General features: G+C 44.0%; 1 protein-coding gene across 9 annotated transcripts in view; it reads left to right on the top strand.

Moving 5' to 3' along the window:
* sick (sickie) overlaps positions 1-16,986 on the top strand; it is a 277,051-nt gene that overhangs the window by 165,766 nt on the left and 94,299 nt on the right. For all 9 annotated transcript variants that reach the window (XM_033477744.2, XM_076524457.1, XM_033477739.2 and 6 more), the window contains 2 exons: positions 79-1,654; positions 4,229-4,596. In XM_033477744.2, coding sequence (XP_033333635.2) covers positions 79-1,654; positions 4,229-4,596 — 1,944 coding nt within the window. The remainder of the gene's footprint in view (positions 1-78; positions 1,655-4,228; positions 4,597-16,986) is intronic.

The following is a 16,986-nucleotide window of genomic DNA, read 5'->3' as shown; positions in this document are numbered from 1 at the left end:
ATTATCGCCGCGTCCGATCGATATTCGGTGAAATCGCTCGACAAACGTATATTAATCGATCTGTACCGAACGTTTCAGCCCTCGGACGTCGACGGTGGGTAAATCGGGGAGCACGAGGAGCACGACGCAGAGTTCGCCGTACGCCAGCACAGGAGCGACGACGACCCAGCAGAACAAGAACTCGGTGCTGGACAAGTTCAAGCTGTTCAACAACAAAGAGAAGAACCAGGAGCGCGGCAAAGCGTCGTCCGGCGTCTCGAAGCGCACCTCGAGCTCCTCGGGCTTCTCCTCCGCCAGATCGGAGCACTCGGACAGTTCGACGTCGTTGTGCGACCAGAGCAAGGTCCAGGTGGAGTCGCCGAAGAGCCGGGCGTTGAAGTCGAAACTGCAGTCGGGCAAAGCGGCGAAGCAGGCGAGCCCGAAGACCGTGAGGAAGGAGCAGAGCAAGATCGCGCGGACGAAGGGCGGCGGCCCGGAGAAGCTGGTCTGCTACAATCCGCCGTTGGAAGATGTCAAGTCGGCCAGCAAGATCGGCGGCGTCGGCACGAAGCTGGCCGCGTCGGACAAGGACAAGAAGTCCTCGAACCTGCAGGATCTGCTGAAGCAGCCGACGAGCGGCGGGCAGCTGCACAAGCCGAACCAGGCCGCGTCGTTGCCGGGCAAGCAGATCAGCGCGCAGGACGCGAAGAACCTGGGGAACCTGAGGAACGAGTCGACGCAGCAACAGCCTAGACCGAAGATGGAGCTGCCGGGGAAGATAGCGGACGCGAAGATGCACCTGCAGAACGCGAAGATACCGCCGAATGGGCTGAACAAGGACATCCTGGCGCAGAAAGGACTGATGATGAGCAACGCGAACGGCATGATCAAGCATCCGGACCAGGAGGACGACGGAATGGATCGCACGCTGTCGATGAACCAGGCGAACCTGTCCGAGGACAAGCCGTGCATGGACAAGCTGAAGGCGATCGTGGACGACGCGCAACCGACGAGCAAACAGCCCGGAGGATTCGACGCCGGCAGCAAGCAGCATCATCCGGCGAACGCGAAACTGGCGAACGATCTCGAAGAGATGGAGAGCGTTCAGGAGAAACGGCCGACGCCTGCCACTCCTCTGAACAGTCCGGAAGGGACCGCTGATGGAAAGGCGACGATTGTCGCGCAGGAAGCTTCCTCGACGGCGAACAACGACGGCAACGTTCCCGCGCAGAACCAAATGACGAACGGGCCGAATTTCGGGCCGAGCAGCAAGCAACTTCCGGGGGGCTTGGTGAACGCGCCGCCTCCGTTGCAGAGCAACGCTTTGACCGCTTCCGGGATCGGTCCGGGCTCCAGCATTCCGAAGCCCACGGCCTTGGTGAAAGGCACCTCGAAACCGCCAAAGGAAAACAACATGCCGGGCGTACCGACGCCCACCAAATTGAAGGCAGACGTTTTGCATCGCAAGCTGGACCCGAGCACGGTCGCAATGGTGTCACCGATGCCGAGTATTTCGGACCTGATGTCCGAGAGCTCGCACAGCAATTCGAACAGCACCGGCCAGAGCAATTCCAGCGACAGCAGCGTTATTTATAGGCCGAGCAGTGAAAGTGGCAGTGAGATCAAAACCATACCCAATAGAAAGATTGACACGACCTTCGAGCAAATGGAGAAGGTTAGTAATACCTTCGGTGTGTATTGTCGCGCTCCCTTCGAGGGAGCCAATTACGGCGTCCCACGAATCGACGACGACGCATTGAGGAAGATCACGCGTCTCAAAATTGTCGACCGATCGTGCTGCTCCGAATTATATATGCTTTCAATTATCCGAATGATTTTAAGACGTTCGAGCTTGAGACGTTTCATGGAGATAGACTTAGGCTAGTGGAACCGATTACTATGCCTCTTTCGTTTCTTCTCGGGCATAATTAGTTTTATGCTTGTTCTTTATACTTCTGTTTTGTTCTGTATTTATTTAATAGATTCTTTTATTCTGCTTAGTTTTCAATGAAAACTAGTGTCCTTTTCGATAAATACGAAGGTACGGTAATGTCTCTCTACCTGACGCTCAGATTGTCCACAATTTAGGTGAAGAAAGATACGATAATTCGATCCATGCGATTCATTTTTATAGTTACGAATTGTGAACAACTATAAAAACGAGATCCAAGGCACGAATAATCGTATCTCCCCTTCCCAAATTGTCCATTTTTGGGAGACATCACTGTAATTACAAAACAAACCGAAGGCACAGTAGCCGGCTCCACTACCCTAATTTAGACGCCGATGTAATAACAATTAGGTATCTAATAATCATTGCAATTTATCGGTATGTTACCCTGTGCTCCGTATATTGCTCCAACAAATTTGTAGCATTCGTTCAACCGATACGAATAACATATACAGTAATGTCTCTCGAATTGACGCTGAGATTGTCCACAAAAATGGACAACTTTTGAAGGGGAGATACGATTGTTCGAGCCTTGCGATTTATTTTTTTTATTTACATAACCTTGAAGTTTCTTCTCGTGATCGAACTACAGTAATGTCTCCCTTACTGACGCCCAGGTTGTGTACAGAAAAAAATGGACAGTTTGGGAAGACGAGATACGATTATTATAGATAGATAGAAATACTATAAGTTAGAAAAATGATTTTATATTTAGAGTTAAAATAGCTTCGAGTGCAATGGGCTAATTAATTTTCTCAGCGCAGTGGAGCTTAATTCGTTCCATTTATTTCTCGAATGCTTCTGTAAATTTTTATTTTGCGTATCCTTCAATTACTATTATTCCACGACCTGTACCACGACCACGACCAATAATTATATTCTCCTCTTCCGAAATTGTCTCTCTTTGTGCGCAATCTACGCGCGAATTAGAGAGAAATGTATTCAGAAGCTCTGTAGTAGGATGTACAGTAATGTCTCCCCAATTGACGCCGAAATTGTGCACGAAAATGAACAATTTGGGAAGAGGAGATATGATTATTGGAGCCTTGCAGCTCGTTTTTTATATTTACCGTTTGTTAATAACTATAAAAACGAGCCGTAAGGCTCGAATAATCGTATCTCCTCTTCCCAAATTGTCCATTTCTGCGTACAATCTGGGCGTCAGTTAGAGAGACATTACTGTACCTGCTGCTGTTACATTAACGACGTTTGATTTCACTAGTTAATTTCGTTACGTGTGATTTTAATAGAAACAAGGTCTAGCAAGTGAAGATTAGAATTCGTCGCTAAATATGTTGTTAAATATAATAATCATTAACGGTACCGTACATTGGAAACATATAGGATGTTTCGCGTCTTCTCGGAGAAAGGAATTAGCATCTTCAGGCCCAGTAAAAATAGAAGAAATATCGTTTCCACGTGGACTCATAAGTCCTTTAAAAAATCCTTAAAAATCTACAATAAAAGTACAAAGTATCGTATGACTAGTTTTTCGTCATATAACGCTGCGTAGAAAACCTTCTACAGTTAGTCTTTCTAACACATCTGTATAAACGTCTATCCGGAGATCATCTTCGCTACTACTTCTGTCATGAGACTCGTTCGTGTTTGAACGTTTTGCCATTGTTCTAATAAAAAAATATGAATAAATACATAGGTTGAAAATTTCTAATTGTTATTACCAACTCGCAAGATGATATTTACCAAAAAAACTTTTACCAAACAATTTATTTACCAAGAGAAGAATCACTTTTCCGATTTTCTTACTCGTTAGATCTATCTATACCGCTCGACGCTTCGAACCAGACCGAGTTCAGCTTTGAAAATCTTTTCCTCCAGATTTTATGATTCTAAATCTCACTATACAGTACGTGCTATGTTCGCGTACCGATCTTTCTTCTCCAATCTTGCCTTATCGCTCTTTTCAAGTGGCGCGTTTGAAGTGCTCGGACCGTCGTGAGCACGCCTCTCACGTTCTCGTCGAAACCCGCTGACATTTCTTGTATATAGCTTAGTAATTTTACTATATTTCGATCTGATTTCTTGTGCCATTTCAAGAGAAAACTTCAGAGAAACATGCATGTCTGAAAAAGTTGCGCTGAAACAATTCAATTCCCCGTAATCGCTAATAAACTTGAATGTCCCACGAGAGGGGACATCCGAGTGATATGCTAGAGGGGACAGCGGAGTGCAAAGGGTTAATATTCGATCACCGTAGAAATCACGTTGTAACAATATTGTTCACCTTAACGTTAAATAATCTCTCCCAGCCGCTACAGAATCAACGCGACTTTCCAGGTCCTGTCTGAAAGTTCTTCCTGCGCTGGAGGTTCGATGGCGGACGACGAGGCCGAGATGACGGTGAAGCCGATGCAGCCTTTGCTGCGCGGCTACACGCCCGGTGCCAGGGCTCTTCAGACCCTGCCGAGCAGAACGACCGCAAGACAGTACACGATTCTTCATTCCTCCTCTCATCATCATGTCGGTCACGATTACGCGGACATCGACGTCGCCTCTGGTTATCTGAGCGACGGGGAGGTTCTTCGCGGCGGCATGAACGTCGGCAGCAGAACGCTGTCCGACTTGTGCGACGGCTATATGTCCGAGGGCGGTGCTTCCTTGTACGCGCGTAGAATCAATCCATCTTACGGTCACGATCACGAAAGGTAAGTTCGAAGAAATATTCAGTTTTCGAGCCGGCGACGTACCGAGTTCCTCGACGGGCTTCCTTATCGCATAGACGATAACTTTGGTCCGAAAGGCGACGGGGCAAACGGACGGTGAAATTTCACGTTTTATGAACCCGACAAGCTGATCGCATAACTGGGTTATGCCAAGGTTAAATCAAGATTATATCATTCTCCCTAATTGACGCTCGGATTGCACTCAATTCGCGCTCAGAAAAATGGACAATTTGGGAAGAGACGCGATTGTTCGAGCTCTGCGGCTCATTTTTATAGTTGTTGGCAATCGGTAAATGTAAAAAGACGCATCTCCTCTCCCCAAATTGTCAATTTTTGTGCGCAATTTGAGCGCGAATTAGGGAAAAATTGTCATACATTCGAGAAACGTTGAAACGATGCGAGATATCGCGTCGACGAAGCGGCTGTACATCTGTTGGACGATAACGCGGGACTATTTTTCTTTGTCAAAATGTAAGAAATATCATATTGGAAGTTGTAACACATCCGTGTTATATTTCACACCTGCCTGTTTGCGGGCGCCGATCGTTTATTTCTTTTCCGTCGCGCACGTTTTGCAAGAAAACGCTTCGAGAACTACGCCGAGCTGAAAGCAGCGGTTGCGTTGACTTTGTGCGAGGAAAAATCGAACATTTAAATACTAACGGAACACGCGTAAGGTCATAGGCCACTGGGAACAAGTTCTAGAAACGAGTGGCGATTCCTTCGTTAAATCGAGTATTCTAGTGTATAAAAGTCTTGCTTTTACTTTCTACGAGTTTATTTTTGCGGTGAAACTACTTTTCACTTTTTGCAGTCACATTTGCAAGGATAATAGACCAAACTATTGGGTTGGCAACTAAGTAATCGCCGATTTGTTCAATGAAATAACAAATTTTTTTTACTTTTTTTACTTAGTTGCCAACCCAATATCTTGCATACGTCGTCTCTTTCACATTGGTTCATTACGTTATTCCACGAGCATCGAACTGTATCGGAGCATGGCGGAGGAAAATTCCGTTTAAGAGGATTTTATCTCCAGCTTTCTCACATCCTTTTGTTTACATCGACGCATCGGTCGACGCAGTTATTTTTTTATCAGCGATCGTGAACGCTGAATTAAACGTCGTATGCGATTAATAAACGCGAGACGAGAACGACACAGCTTGAAAATGAGACGAGACAGATCGGAAAATTAAAAGCTGGCGTTCAAATTATGAAAGGCAGCTGTCGGAATGAAGCGACTCGAATTCAGACAGATACATTCGAAGATTAATGTCGCGCTTGTAACGACTGTCCAATAAATAGAAACTCGATTAACATACGGTTGTAGTACCGCAGTATTCATTTAGGCACTGTAATTCACTTAATTATAACCATTTATGATTCACGGTTCTGACGAATGAAGTTTACGTTCGAATAGATGCGTTCTACACGCGCGTTCTATTACTATCTTTTATTATCTTTTCCTTCTCCAATAATAGTGTATGCATTATTTAATCGATAGTCTATGCATTAAATTCCACATATTTCAAAACGTTTTCCTGGCCAAAAAAAGTATACATGTTCCCGATATCAAATATTATTTATATTATAATTATATATTATTAATATTATTATTAATAATATTAATTATTATACATTCTTATTAATATTAATATAATATATATATAATTATATATTATAATTATATATATTATATTATAATTATCCCGATATCAATCAATTTATAATCAAAATTCTTTTCTACAATTTAGCCTTTTTCTAATCATAAATATTAAAAACTGGAAATTAACTGTGCTAAATTTCGTCGTTGATTGTTCACACATTTTTGGAATATTGAAATACCATTTGGTTTCGTCGCAAAAATGCCGGAGGCACAAATATTTGCGATACGCCAAACTTCGTACGATATAGATGTGTAATTATTTGACATTAATTATTTATTATTATTGCATCGCTCGACTTGCTGTTCTGCACTTTTAATAGTCTTAACATAACTTGGATTGCACTTTTTCTAGTTTAGGTTAGATTTCGTCACAAAGTTATACATCGTTGCAACAATGTTTTCCATTCTGCCTGTTACGTAAAAATCCACGAAATATTACGCGGAAGCCTAAACGAATTTTGCTAACACCTGTATGCACCCGTTAAAGAGCTTACAAACTTTAAGCGCAAGTCCCGCTGATCAATACTTCGTTCCTCTCATCTGTTTTCTGAGCGCCACGTTATTCATACCTCCCCAACTGGAATAACTATTGCAACGGTAGCATTATAATACCTATTTGTGCGATCTTTTTCATTTTTTTTTTCAAAAGCACGAGGAAGCAATATGTACGCTTAGTTTCAACGAAATTACTAAGATATTAATAGAATTACTAAGTAATTAGCAAAGTTACTAAATAATTAGTAAAGCAAGTAGTAGTAGTAAGTAATTAGTGGAATTCTATGTAATTAATAAATTTATTAAGTACTAAGTAAATAGTAGAATTACTAGCTATATTATTAAGTCGATAATAAATTTATTAATTACTAATAAATTAGTAGAATTACTAGTTAAACTACTAAGTAATTAGTAAATTTATTAATAACTAATCAATTACCGGAATTACCAGTTAAATTACCAAGTAATTCCTAATCTGAGAATTTACTAAATGGTACGATGAATATATTTTTATTATTTATTATCATTAGATCATTAAGCAATTTCTTGAAATGTGGAAGAAAATTTCTAAATTTTTATCTCAAATATCACTATAAATTGCACTTTCTTCTAAATTGTATCGAAACACGGTAAAACTGCGTTTCATTTATTACATGAACATTTTAGGTACGCAAAGTTGCACTTTTCGTTACTGCAACATTAATACCCCACAAAGTGCTTCACTATACATAGATTTATGGTCCCTACTCTGGTAAAAGGCTCCATGCTCGCTCGTTTCAATATACAACCCCTTTTACAGGCTCATAGTTTACGAAAATTCGTGCAGCTTTCGAACGAAAATTGAACATACGTTCGAACAAAAACATTGAAATTTTATTATTTTAATACCAGCAATATTAAATTCGGTTATTAAAAATCACGCTTCACCAATTAATTCGGCAAGGGTTTCGTTCCGTCTAGGTGCAACAACCAAACATGCATCATACTTTCCTTGCATCCAATTCAACTTCCAATTAAAACGGAAGATACTGTTGCAATTTAATTTTCAATTAAAATTAATATCGCGCGAATCTTTAAAATCGCGTGTAGTTTCTTCATAAATGAATTTATTGCTTCGATTAAAACAGTACGTACACGCTGAAAAGTCAACAATGAATAGACACCGCGTTAATCAAAATTCTTTTGCAATCATGCAATTAACCGTACGTTTTTACAATTGCAACGATATCTTGGCCATGGTTCGACCATGTCCGCGCAAGTATACATTTCTCCATAAGAATAGAACGAGCTGTCCTATTCTATTTAAGTCTCGATTCGCTTTGAATTTTCCATACATAATTCATGGAGGAGCAACGGACGAGCAAGATGATTAATTCGCATCCATTTATAATGACATTTTCCACGGCCGTGGTTGATATTAAATTGCCCCGGCATGAATCATTTCGCGAGGCCACGATGGCGATGTCTGAATTAGAACCCGGTTGCGATATGCGATCCAAGAGAGAAGTCGCGTCGCCAAGGACCAACGGCCTTTAATTACACGAATTTCGCAGGCCTAATTTCGTACGCGCCTCCAATTACTTACCCAGCTTCGTTCCGGCCGGCTGTAGCCGGTTACGTCACTAACTTCGATTAAATTAAGTAAGCCTGCTGAGATGCCACCTAATTAACTCCCGTATCTCTCACTTCGCGCTTCCCCTGTTTACGGGACTCCTCCTTCCACGAATTCTCTCGTACAAAGGATATTGTTGATCGTGCGATATTTACCGCTACGGAAGTGTACAGGGTGGTCCGGGCGAACGTTTCAGGCGATAGCTCCGTTATTAAACTTTTAGGTACGGCTGAATTCTGCGCGAGGCTATTTCTCTGATATATACTGTACAGAGTCTGATACTGTATATCCTGTCTGTATATACAGGGCGTCCCAAAAAAGTCTCGCAATCCGAAAGCGGCGGGTTCCCCGAACCATTTGAAGCAACTTTTTCCTTTACAAAAATGTTCTCCGAGGCACCGTTAACGAGTTATTAACGAAAAACAGTGACCAATGAGAGGCGAGCTCGGCTGGCGCGAGGCGACCGAGCCAATAAGCGGAACTGGGCTTCGCGCGCTGGTTGGCCGGGCCGCCTCGCGTCAGCCGTACTCGATTCTTATTGGTCACTGTTTTTCGTGAATAACTCGTGAACGAAGCCTCGCAGAACATTTTCGCTAAGGAAAAAGTTGCTTCAAATGGTCTCAGGAACCCCTCGCTTCCCGCTTGTACAATAATTTTGGGACACTCTATATATTTCGCTCGGAAATCGTTATGGTGCGTTATTTTTGCAAATTTAACGGAGACACGCATTCGAAAATCCAGCAGAGCTTTCTCATAAATTATTTCTCATAATATTAATATAATATTATTTCTCATAAACTCCAGACAATATTGCAATTCCCTCCGAATCATTGCGAGCAGCACGAAATCAGTTTTCCGCGGAGCAACGTGTCCTAATACAGCCGGCCGAGAAAATTGCGGTACACTATCTTGTCCGCGGGGTGGTTATTGTAATATAGGTCGTTTGCGAGAAATTATTGTCGTTCTATCGACGGAGTTTTACATGCGCGACACGTTCGCGGAGGAAATCAAATGAGATTGAATAGAATCGAGCGAGAACTGGATTGGACGGCCTACGCTTCACCGGGATTCTATTCGACCGAGACGAATCCAAATTCAATGCGGTGAATCTAATCGAGATGATCACCGCTGACCCACTTCCGTTTCCTTCCCCTAGCCGAGAGATCCTCCTTCGCCCCTACAAAGCTTTTAATCTCTTATATTGTCCAGGATTTCTATATCGACGGTAAATCTTCGGTAAGATTCGAACGGAGCGGCCTCGCACGTTCGTCCATCGCCTCGATCACCGCGTCTCCTAAATTTGCCCGAGTCAGCGAACACACATTGTCGTTGTAATTGATTATTCAACGTGGACAATATTTTCGAAAATATTTTTCATTTCTTTTATCTTGATTATTAGACACATTTTTTCCACGTAGACGAAATTCACGATGATACTTGAACGGTGCAGGATGTGACAGAAACACCCTGTATATACATCGAGCCGCGGTGTTGTTCTTAAGACAAATCTTGTAAATAAATACGTGGTGATTTAACAGGAGAAAGAACAATTCTCAACCCTTTTTAAGGGTCGTGTAAAAGTACATAAGAGAGCGGGAGAGAGAGGGCGCGAGAGGGCAATCTCGCGCTTTCTCTCTCTCGCGCGCTCTCTCACTCGCGCGCTCTCTCTCACGCGCTCCTCGTGAACGTTTCAAATAGAACGAACGTTATTCGTCTCTTTCAGGTCGCGATAAAGCACTGTTCCCTTATTATCGATATCGAAACATTCGAAAAGTTTTAAGCAGAAAATAAACGTAACTGTTCCGTTTCGAAAAATTGCAACCACGAAGAACATCGGTCAGCAAGGTGTCGAGCGAACGACCTATTTCGATTTCGTGATATCTTTAGTAGACGTCGTTGCGATAGCAAGCGCGTCGAAAAGATAGCTGGCGGGCAGTTGCCGGGGGAAGGCTCGCGACTTCTTTTGTAACGAACGTTGTTCTAAGTAGTTGCATCAACGGATCGACCTTAGACCCCCGGGGGAGGCCGGTGTTTTCGCAGCACGCGAAACACCCGTAGGCACACTCTCTGGCCCCTCTCCAAGCCCGATAACTCTTTTGGCATAAGCAACCCGGCGTATCATCCGCTTGAAACCCGACGCGCTTTTCGGAAATTCAATATACTCGCCCCCGTCTCTCGAGCCAACCCTCTCCCTCGCGTCCTTCTGCCTCATCCTCGAGAACCCCACGAAACGAGCCGAGGGCCCCAACAAAGAACGCTTGCCCGTAAGAGCATATTCAAACGATTACGAATCCTCCTGCAACGCCCCAAAAATTTATCCTTTTCTCGCCTCTTCGGCTCGCCTATTTAATCCTCATGCCTCGCTCTCTCTCTTCGCGATATTCTCTCTCGCGCTCTTTCTCTCGCGCTCTCTCTCTCTCTCTCTCTCTCGCGTGCTCTCTCACTCGCGCGCTCTCTCTCGCGCGCTCTCTCACTCGCGCTCTTTCTCTCGCGCTCTCTCTCCCTCGCGCGTTCTCTCACTCTCGCGCTCTCTCTCTCTCGTGCTCTCCCTCTCGCGCGCTCTCGCGAAAAATTCTCGCGAAATCGAAGCGTTCAGATATAATTATCGATTAGCAATTTTTCTAAGAAAAATTGTAAACGATCGACCATAAACATTATTTCCAAGGTTTGCAAAATCATCGATTCCTGTATCGTAAATATCCAAGCCTAAAGATTACTCGATTACATCGTTACAACAGTAATCTAATACATTTGATTTTGCGCGAATTATCGGTGCCGATATCGGCCACCGAACACGTTATTAATAATTTGTTGAAAGCTTCGCGGCCAACGGCGCGGAACGGGGCGCGGGAACACCGGGTGTTTGTCCTCGGTATCGAGAAATTGCGCGAACAAGCATAAGCGACGGTGCGGGAAATCATTTGGAGACAGGGAACAGACCCAGCAATCGACGTCGCCGTACACAGAAAGATGAGTCTCTTTGTCCTCCGCTAACGGCGTTTCGTATTGTCCGTTCGATTCACCACAATCGTGGCCGGAACACCGGGGAATTCGCGCCTTGACTATTTCAGACGGTCCCCGGTGAAACATTTCTGCTCCTTAACAGTCTCCCCGGAGCATCGAATTACAGTAATGTCTCTCTAATTGACGGCCAGATTATCGACCACAAAAATGGACAATTTTGGAAGGGGCGACACGATTATTCGAGCCTTGCGGTTTATTTTTATAGTCATAAATTGTCCACAATTATAAAAAGCAAGGCTCGAATAATCGTATCTCCTCTTCCCGAATTGTCCATTCTTCCGCAGAATCTGAGCGTCGGTAAGGGAGACATTACTGTATAGCACACGACGGATGGTTTTAGCATTTTAAGTTCGATAATTAATCGATCGCACCACGAATCACGTTAATGTAATAAATACGTGCACGTGTGCAACGTTAAATTCCTTGAAAATCGAAGAATTTCGAATGAAAATAATTTAATTAAAGTCTCGAAGATCTAAAAATTGCAAAGCTCTGCACGCGATTATGAGCGAGTTAATGGCCGACGCACAGTCGTAAATATTGGAACTGTTTTTATGCGGGCGAAGTAATCGCGTCGACGTGTTCGGGCAAAGAAATAATACGATGTTTAAACATTTACAGAACAGACGATCGCAGAATTACACGCGAGTCGGATAATCGTCCCGGCGGTTACTACCTCGTGGAAATTACTTGCCGCTAAAGTACCATAAGTGTTCGACGGGTTGTAATGACACACTCGATCCTCTTAATTGTTTCATAAATCAACGCGGTACATGCGCCCAGCTTTCCGTAGCCGGTGCGTGTTCGAATAGTAATCTCTCGAGAATGTGTGTTGGGCGCGCCACCGATTCGAATACGACCGTTCATTTTTTCCAGCAGTTTCGAACAGTTGTCGAAATCGATTGTTAGTGGGATCATAAATAATTATGTCCGCCGTTATTACCGTTCCGGGGACGGTGCGAGCACCGTGAAGCGTTTAGCAACTTTTTCTTTTTCTATTCCTTTACAGAGAATAATGGCTGAACATTTGTTATCGCGGGTACGCGCGCTATATTTAAAGAGACATTACATTTTGCAACAGCATTATATTTTTCCACGTAGGTATCGCATTGCTAATAAATTCTGTCGGATGCGTCACGTCATTTTTTATCCGATTATTTAAATGACAAGGATGCTTTTATAAATATAATACTATAATAATATAATACAATAATATTAATATTATTATCAATATTAATATAATATAATAATATAATAATATAATAACATGATAATATAGTGATATAGTAGTATAATAATATGATAATATAGTAATATAGTAGTATAATAATATAATAACATAATAATATAGTAATATAATAATATAATAACATAATAACATAGTAATATAATAATATAATAATATAGTAATATAATAATATAGTAATATAGTAATATAATAATATAGTAATATAGTAGTATAATAATATATATCTTTTATTATTTATTTAATAATAACTTATACATTTAAGTTATTATTATCATATATTATTTTATTATTATATTGTATTATTATATTATAGAAACGGAAACAGTATTTCCGAGCAATTAATTCGGGCATTTCCATTCCGAGAAATATCATTTGTTGCGAAGTCTACGGGCAATTAAATTCGGACAGAGTCATTAATTAGCTCGCTTAAATAATGTATCTATATTCTATGCCCGCCGATAATTTCGTTGATTATTACCTGAGAGTCGAGACTCTCAACAGGTTAATAATCATCAAAATTCTGTTGCGATGCTTCCAACCACGCGAATATTTACAATTGTCGAGATTGCTCCGAGAACCGTCGAATGTTCGTGCAAAATGTACGGTTAATTCGAATGGCTCTGCTTTTGCAAACGCGTTCATAAATTATTCAGTTCCGAACGCTCCGCCGGCAAATAAATTATCGGGGAATATGAAAAAGAAATAATCGAGCTATTTCTTTCGCAAATATTGTTCCCGGGAACGTGTGTGCATCCCGACAGAATGCATCGCGAACATCAATTTAATGGTAATTACGAATTTAATGTTGAGTTCGATAGAAATTGGTTATTTCATTTCGCACGTGTTCCAAATCAACGGTGGCGTGCATACATTCAAAAAACCTACGTTAAAAGATCCTCGCGAACTACTTTTTTCGAAAGTAATTTTATCGAAATCGATTGACGCGCATAGTCAAGTTAACATATAAAAGTTTATCGAGTTTCGGTTGAAATTCGTGGAAAACCTGCTATTTTCGTGAACTTTAAATTTTTATTGCTCGTAACGTGAACCAATTTCAATGAATTTTCCAGCATGCATTATTCATAGATTACCGAGAAGAACCGAATGCATTTTTTGAATTTCCATTACAGAATGGAAAAGGCGAAAATTAAAAAAAAAAGAGAGGAATCACGTCATTTAGAGCAGTTTGAAAAAATTTAAAAAATTTTTAAAAATTGCGTGGACCCTTCTGCTTCTTACCGTACATTACAATTATTATAAGTCGTAACAATTAATATAAAATTCTCGAAAATTGCTTTCTCATGAAAACGGTTTATAATTATTATTATTTAATATGTAGAGCAATTTTTAGTTCGGGCCAAACGGTATTAAAATCGGGAATGTTCTTTTATCGCGCGTTTCACCGCGGAGTAAAAGAAACAATTACGCTTTTACTGTTGCTTCGTTCACCTCTTTTCCCGCAGCACGTACTCTATTGATCTTTTATGCTCGCGCCTCGTCTCGGTGCACTGTAAAAACGTAAACATATCGTCGTAAACACCCAGTATACGTAGACCGCGTTACACGAGCCGCTTTCTCGGCGTCTTAAACGAAACCGTGTTGTGCAATAGCTTGCTGTATTCGTTCTACGGCGAAGGGTTTACAAACTTAAATAAAAAAGGAACAGAGCAATGTGAAAATAATTGAGAAGTATTAACCCTTAGCAATCCGAACCATTCTGGACGTTGGCTACCGGCTACACAGCTACCAGCAAAAAATTATTGACGCGAACATGTGCTGCCGTCGCATAAATCGAAATGGTAATTCCCGAACCACCCTGTATACTTCGAAAATTGCATTTTGGCAAACTTTTTCGTCGCAGCAGCGAGTTGCCAAGAATTCCATTGCAATAATGAAACTAATCGCATATATCTAAAAAGAACCGTTCAGTGTCCGCCACTATACAGGGTGTCCCAAAAATGTCTCGTAATCCAGAGATATGTTCCTGAGGTCGTCCGAAGAAACTTTTTCCTTTGCAAAAATTGTCTACGAGGCTTCGTTTACGAGTTATTAACGAAAAACAACCGACCGATGCGAGGTCGTCGCGAACGGCTGACGCCCCGCCCTCGCGGCCGCCGCCGCTGCGTCGGACGGTCAGCGCGACGCGACACTGGCCGCGCGGGCGAAGCGCTGGTCGAGCTCGCCTCCGATTGGTCAGTGGTTTTTCGTCAATAACTCGTAAACGAAGCCTCGTAGACAATTTTTGCAAAGGAAAAAGTTACTTGAAACGACCTCGGGAACCCCCTCGTTTCCAGTAACATAATTTTCGGACACATTATATCATCATCGCATTATCCAAACCCATACAAAGCGTCAAGAAGTTCGTCGAGCCGAGAGCTGCTTTCTCGTTTGCAAGAAAAAAATCCTCGTCGAAACGAAGCGAATATCGAAAGACGCGGTATCCGCGAAGAACGTGGGAATAGTGGGGTAGGGTGAGGGGTACCTCTCGATCGGTGGAACGCCGCAAGGTGCCCGCTAGAGAAAACTTGGCAGTCCGGACGAAGACGGCTCGACGCGGCGCGGCGCAGCGCGGCGCGATGTCGTCGCGGGACGATCCGGAGGTGGATTGGCACGACGCTTGCGTGGTCGCGTGACGTCACATCGATCGATCCGTCGGCAGCGGTTTCCCTGGTGCAATCTGCCGGCGACGTCACGCAACCTGCCAGGGCGGCTTAAGGCGCCACCAAGGGAGGATCTTGCGCGAAGGCGACGGCGGCGGCGGAGGGCGCGGAGGGCTGTTCTCGGGGGTCGGTTCGACGGGAGAGAGCCAGCCGTCCGTCCGTGGCGTGCCGCGTAGTGCCGCGAGGGTGGGGAACGTCGTCGGGAACGAGCGGAGCGTAGAAACGTAGCAACGTAGGACCCGTAGGAGTCATAGAAGAGAGCGTAGAGGCCAACACGAGCCGCACGGGAAGTCGCGCGCGGTCCGCCGATAGTTCTCCGGGGACGGAGAGGAGGAGAACCAACCCCAGCCGCTCTCGAGTTTTCGGCTGCGGCCGGTTTACGGCCGGTTTAACGCGAGGAGACAGTGCGCGCCCCGCCGACGGGCATATTTTGTGATGCGAGCGTTCCGCGAGCCGCGGAGTCGCGCGAGCTGTTGTGCACGCGTCTGAGAACGTCGTCGACCAGTGACCGCCGGTGGACCGAGGGACGACCCGCCGCCTAGGCCGAGGCGCACGTTCACGGTAATCTTTCCGCTTCGTTCGATCGCGGCACCCTCGCCGATCTTTCCGCTCTCTCTCTCTCTCTCGCGGCCTTCCTTCCGCCGCCGAGGCACCGTCGCTTAAGGTTAACAGGTTCGCCCGTGCACGGCGATCGGTTTCGCCACTACCCTCTCGAGCGAGCTCCGGCCCGCGTTGTCCTCTCGAGCCGAACGAGTGCCCCGTTCAGCCTCCGTCGAGTGATATCGCCGAGCTCTCTTGGAAATTGGGAAAACAATGGCGCGAGAAGCAAGTAGCAGCAGGCCCTATCGTAACGGGAGAAGAGCCGCTGCCGGGACCAATACGGACCGCCTCCTCCGCGGACGGAATCGTTTCGCTTTGCTCCTCGAGTGTTTCTTCGAGTTCTTCGGGTGGTCTTCGTTCGCGTCGAGTGTTGTCTCGGCGCGTTGATCGAGGATTCCCTCGGATCTACGTGGCCTCGCGGTTTCTCGGAGGTCCGCGGAGGAACGAAATTGGGAACCGATCTCGAAGACGAAAATATTGTGACCGAGAGACGAGCCTGCGAAAAGTGATTTTTCCTCGGGGAATATGAATATTTCAGGCGACAGCTGCTAGCTAACTTTCTCCGCGTCCTTCGCTTTCGTTTCGTCTCGAGCAAAGTGCGAATTCGTGTTCCTTTTAATACGGGCCCGTCGAACGCATGAAATATTGCACCTTGGAAGAAATTCTTCTTCTTTTTCTTCTTCTTCTTGCCACGTAACTCGAGCGTGCGATATAATTCGTAAACACGCGAATGCATTTCGAAAGTTGACGTGAATATCGTCTATTTCAGTGCGACGCGATTCACGAATGTTCTCCGCGCGTGTAACAACGCAACACGTTTTTCCGCGACGGAATCCGATCGTCTTGTAACGGCGTGAAATTCACGAGAAACGTACGAGAGAACCTTGACACAACTGCGACGTTGTTGTTTCACGAAGGATATGCAGTAATGTCTCTCTAATTGACGCCCAGATTGCGCACAAAAGTGGACAATTTTGGAAGAGAAGATACGATTGTTCGAGCCTTGTCGCTCTTTCTTTATGGTTATCGATTGTCGACAACTATAAAAACGAGTCGCAAGGTTCGA

The sequence above is a fragment of the Megalopta genalis genome, chromosome 9 (assembly GCF_051020955.1).
Source record: "Megalopta genalis isolate 19385.01 chromosome 9, iyMegGena1_principal, whole genome shotgun sequence".
In the NCBI taxonomy this organism is placed as follows: domain Eukaryota; kingdom Metazoa; phylum Arthropoda; class Insecta; order Hymenoptera; family Halictidae; genus Megalopta; species Megalopta genalis.
This window is presented reverse-complemented; position numbering and strand designations above follow the sequence as displayed.